The sequence below is a fragment of the Opisthorchis viverrini genome (genome assembly GCF_000715545.1).
Source record: "Opisthorchis viverrini unplaced genomic scaffold opera_v5_191, whole genome shotgun sequence".
NCBI classification, from domain to species: Eukaryota; Metazoa; Platyhelminthes; class Trematoda; order Opisthorchiida; family Opisthorchiidae; genus Opisthorchis; species Opisthorchis viverrini.
Window position 1 is genome coordinate 437,136 of NW_008751847.1, and position 5,269 is coordinate 442,404.

General features: G+C 45.9%; 1 protein-coding gene across 1 annotated transcript; it reads right to left on the reverse strand.

Annotated features, from left to right (window-relative positions):
• Positions 1 to 405: 405 nt before the first annotated feature.
• T265_07876 (hypothetical protein) lies at positions 406 to 1,011 on the reverse strand (the record flags this gene model as incomplete). Its single annotated transcript, XM_009173526.1, has 2 exons — positions 406 to 564; positions 958 to 1,011. The coding sequence occupies 2 exons, from the start codon at positions 1,009 to 1,011 to the stop codon at positions 406 to 408; spliced, it is 213 nt and encodes a 70-aa protein (XP_009171790.1).
• Positions 1,012 to 5,269: the final 4,258 nt, after the last annotated feature.

Genomic DNA, 5,269 nt, shown 5'->3' on the forward strand with positions numbered 1-5,269 from the left:
GAACACAGACCACAACGCAACAGAGATCACAAAGGAACCAATAGATTCACCAAATTCGTTACACTTCAAGCAGCCAATCACGTCAGAATATAACAGATAGCTTTTGACTGCTATATAAATACACGCAGGCAATGAAGAAGTGCCCACCCAACTGCGCACTGATGATGTTACCTCGCATGGTGATGAAACGTTTGCAAGCTCGGCGAACAGATCAACAGCCATCTGATCAAAGACCAAGAAAATTCTAAGCCTACATGATGCAGGTCTTGGTACAAAACCTTATGTATCATGTATGACTCATACGGCGAACCGGACAACACCTTGAAACCGGCGCTTGCCTTTGTGGCCAACTACTTTGTGCGACGATGCAAATGACCATCACGGATTTACGGATTTCGGGGATTGTTACATAGGATCGAGGCTTTTGCCCAAGTTTCCCGGGTCGGTTTTGTTCTTGTCGGTCAGTGGCTGTCTTTCACCATGCATTAATATACACAAGGTGCGCTCACACCTTTGCGTGTGCGCCATGTATTTTTGGACAGGAAGCATGCTGGAAAAGCGTGCCTACCTAATGCCTGTTGTACCACGTTTTAAACATGCTGTGCCTTATGGCAACAAGGCACCAGATAACATCAGTACAATGGACCATAACGACGGCAGTAAAATGTTTTGGGCCAACTGTGGTTTCTATGCAAAAATGAGAGCAAGACACGACTAAATTGATGAGGAAACCAATTTGGAAAGCATGTTTCAAGTTATGGATGTTTACCACTTGAAAACAATAATATAATGAAAAGGATAATAAAGATTTTTGTTTACTTTTCAAACTACAGTGCGGTCGTTATATCCCATCCCATCATAGTGGGGGGCGCACCCTGAAACGTGCTAGAAAATTGCAAATTCCTTACCAATGTTTTGCTGCGATGCCACTAATTCTTGCCAAACCGCGACGCGCACCTCGATATGAGAAAAAAGCCTGCAATAATCAACGGCATGTTCAGCGACAAACATCGAACTTGCTTGGTTTGCCCGATTCTTGTAGGGTGGTCTATATTAAGTTCATTTGCTATTTCTTTCCAAACAGCGTTCCCCCGAATGACGCGCCAAAACTGTGTGAAATACACGCAATCGCGGCGTTTTAGGTACGTTTAAAGGGCGATTCATCGGGCCATTCACAAAATGAATTATTCCGTTGAGTTTGGAACCATCAGAATACAGTGCTTAAGCTTTACATATAGGTGCGACGTGAATAATAATGTTTACGCTAGCTATTTGGCTTAAAGACGTTAAGGTTGAAAAGAGCGAACGTCAAGGCTTTAGGTAAAATGTATTGAAATGCTGACGGGTAAGTAATTGCAATAAACGACGATCTTGGAGGTAGGTAGTTTCCGGATAAACCGATATATTGTGCATATTTTCTAAAAGTATCCTTCCGGCGCTCCACGGTCTCTGAAAACGTTTTTATTTTTATCCGTTCAATGGATCACTGCCCACCTTATTGTATGCCAATATATTCCAACCCCACAACGTGTCAAAACTCTTAATGCACCGCAGCCGCTAGTGGTCTATGCAAGTGATTAAATCTATGAATGGAATGGACGATGGTGGCGCAAACTGAAAAACGACCCGATTGCAAAGAGCTTAGTGCGTATATGCTGACGACAACAAAGGCGATCTGGAAGGCTGCGCGGGACGTTCACGGGCAGGATTAATTTAGTTTATCTATCATGTGCGAATCAGGCGCTAAAAGATCAAATGCATAAAGTACATAGACGGTGTTATATCCGCTGTTTCGTCGGCCCGTGGTATCTGCTGCTGACCCGCTCCAGTGCCTAGTGTCGGAGACAAAAGACTCACAGAAGGGAACACAACAGCTATATTCCGAACAAGCGAGTGAGTGCGTGCGAGTGCGAGAGCGAGTGCGAGTGCAAAAGTTACAACGGCCCCACGCTATTTAAAGGGGACTTTCTGACATTGATCCAGGCTGTCTGATAGGCGTTAGTGATCACCCATCAACATCGATCGTGCCTCTGTGAAAAGCCTGAACGCTGATCACATTCGGTCGTGCTTCTGTGGCGCAGAGAACACTCATCAGGTTTTACTGAATTGACCGAATGATTGACTGGCCTGGATGCTTGCCGGCTTTCCAGTTGAGCTTTTGGTGGAGCAGTAGGTTCCGGGCGTTCAGAAGTTGATTTCAGGAATCTGACCATCCTGATAGACGGAGATCAAGAAAGTGCGCATTGTGCTGAGAACTCTTCCCCAGGTATTTGGTCGACGCACATGCCAAGCGAGCAACGTAGGTGTAGAACTATTCGAAGGCAAGACTCGCCGCTGGATGCAAGCTGACACAATACGCTTAACGCTAGAACACATTGTACGTTCAGAATTTAATTGGTGGAGAGGAACAAACTCACATATGTGTATAAACACATAGGAAATATTGCCGTTATTCCGCACACGCTAATGAGGCTGTTCAGTCGGGCAGTGAAACCAGTGGGACTCCGGTCAGGAGACAAGGTACGCGTGACTTTAATTACGGGAGGGTAGAAGCGCCCAGATTGTAGCTACCCTTTTGCCACATACATGATTGTACAGGTCACCGTTACTAGCTGGATCACGAGATCTTTTTTCCTTGCACTCACAAATCACGCTACAATCGTGACTAACTTGACTACACAGCTCACAGTCAAGCCCTTCATCCCAAGAGCACGTTTTTTCCCTAATAGTACAAACCACGATACACAAGGATGAATAATCCGATATCGACTGTCTGCCGTCTGATACGGTAGCAAAACGTCATGCGCGGACACCCACACACACGCAAACGTCCTACAAATAGGATGCCAGCACAGCAACACGACACAACTCAACAGAGCTACGCACGTCGCCCAGCTCGGAGCAGAGCCACTCAGGATTTTTACAGCGTTTCACCCGCGGATATCTAGGACTACGTGTGGCTGGTACAACAACGGCCGCAGGCTATTGACACGCCGAAATTGAGTTCGCCGAAACTATAGGGTTTTCGAAGTTGCCATTTTTATGTGAAGTTAGTCTAATCAATTTGCACCTTCCCGTGACATGTCGCACGTAGCATTTTGTTTAAGTGAGCGAAATGTCAAGGTCATTGACCATCGCCGATTTGGATGTTAACAAGTAAAACCCTACGGTAAACAAGGAAGGTACCTAATGCTCCCGTAAGTTGTAAACTGGTGCGCAAAAACGGTGCAAAACAAATAATCGCGCAGCAGTATGTGGCAAAGACATAAGACCAGAACTGTGCTACAAAATCCAAAAATGGAAAATTGTCGATCTAGGCATTGATTTGAAGCATACGGCATAAGAGGCATAACAACCTAACCCAGAAAACGGGATAAGTCTAGTTTTGCAATCATTAACTCACTGACAGTTTTATACACATCCAAGAATATTCACATACTCAAACCTAATTTAGCCACAAGCCACTTTGGTTTGGACTCAAGCTTTTTACTATCCTCAAAGTAAGAAGATTGGGGTAGCAAAATATTCGCAAAACCATTTACCACAACCTGCAGTGTATACTGCCATAAATCAGAGTGGGCCCCCAGCATACACAATTTAACAGCTCACAAATGTGGTGAGGTGGGGAGTCAAATTAGCACCAAAGAGTGTCCACAGTCAGCAAAGTGCGCTTTGCCGAACTCTTTCACTTTGCCTAATTCCTGCAGTCTCCCCGTTTTATTAGATGTATAGCGGGAAAGCGAAAATCCTGGCCCGAGTCGAGTTGGTCGCCATGTATACTGGAACGTCTGTTCTGTGACTGAATATCAACACAGCTGATGGTGCCATTAAGCATTGAGAATTAATGTAGAAAAGGGAGCGAACAACGGACCCTGGATTTTAAATACGTTAGAAAATGCAGTGGTCACGAGCACAGACCCGTCCCATTTGATCAACAAGCCACGGGTACTAAACGGTCAATTCTTTTGTTGATCTGGTAAATCTTTTGAACCTGGGGTATTAGTAGTCGCTTGATGCTGCCTGCTTTTGATGGTCACGTGAAAAATGTAAACGAATCATCTGCGTTAGTTCAGCCGGCGGGAAAGCTGCTCACCATTGTAGAGTTTGCGTCAGCATATTGGAAGCTCTACGATATCCAATAAATGTGCTCAGTTATTTCGTGTGTTTGCCGGAAATCAAAACTAAGCCCGAAGTGTTTATATGTGCTCGTCGGCGCAAGATGAGAGAACACAAATATATCACGAAGAGGTATACGCAAATGGCAACATACAAAGGATACAGACGATCAAGAAACTTCTTTGAATTTTCCGGAATGGGTCTAACCAACCAGTCAAGTGGTTTTGGCTTGTCAAAAAGGTACGAGCAAGAACCGGCGCGGCGGCCCAGCGGAGGTTACCAAGGGGCGTAGAATGTCTGCGGAAAACAATTTCGCAGTTTCGTAAGAGTCTTGATTGCGGCCGCTGTAAACAACAAATCCGCAAATGTAACATAGGTAAACAAGCCACCATCCTGGACCTCGCTCAAACGTACTGTCAAGTACATGAGACATCGCCGCAGAAACAAGCCATCCGCGTTCTCCTTGAGGGACAGAAACGGAGAACCGACAAATGACCCAACAGTGGTATCTGAAGTTTACAGAGTACACTATGCGTGTCTATACTCAGCCCCAGCATCCTCGTCACATCCACTCTTGTCAAGGCGAAACTACGAACAGCCTCTAACCGACTTGATCTTCACGGTGGAGGACATTCGTCAACTCTTGCACAAGATCAACCCATTCTGCGCGTTGGGGCCCGACGAGGTCCATCCAAGGATCCTCAAGGAAACATCCTCCACACTGGCAAACCATTTACACATGGTGTTTCGCCAGTCGCTTGACAAAGGCCGCCTTCCCTCTGCTTGGAAGGAAGCGATTCTCACGCCAATCTACAAAACTGGTGACCGACTATCGCCTGGCAGCTACAGGCCTATAAGCCTCACTAGCGTGCCGTGCAAGGTGATGGAACGCGTTCTGAAGCGAGCTATCCTAGATCACCTCACTTCCAGCAATCTGATATCTTCAGCCCAACACGGGTTTCTCCCAAACCGTTCTTGCGTGAAAAACATGCTCGTGTTTGTGGACAGCTTAACCCAAGCCAAGGACGAAGAATTCATATCGGACGCCATATTTTTCTCAAAAGTATTTGATAGGGTCACGTACGTCCCGCTGCTCCACAAACTCCAGTATTACGGGATCCAAGGGAAAATCCTTCGCTGGATCAAAGCGTTC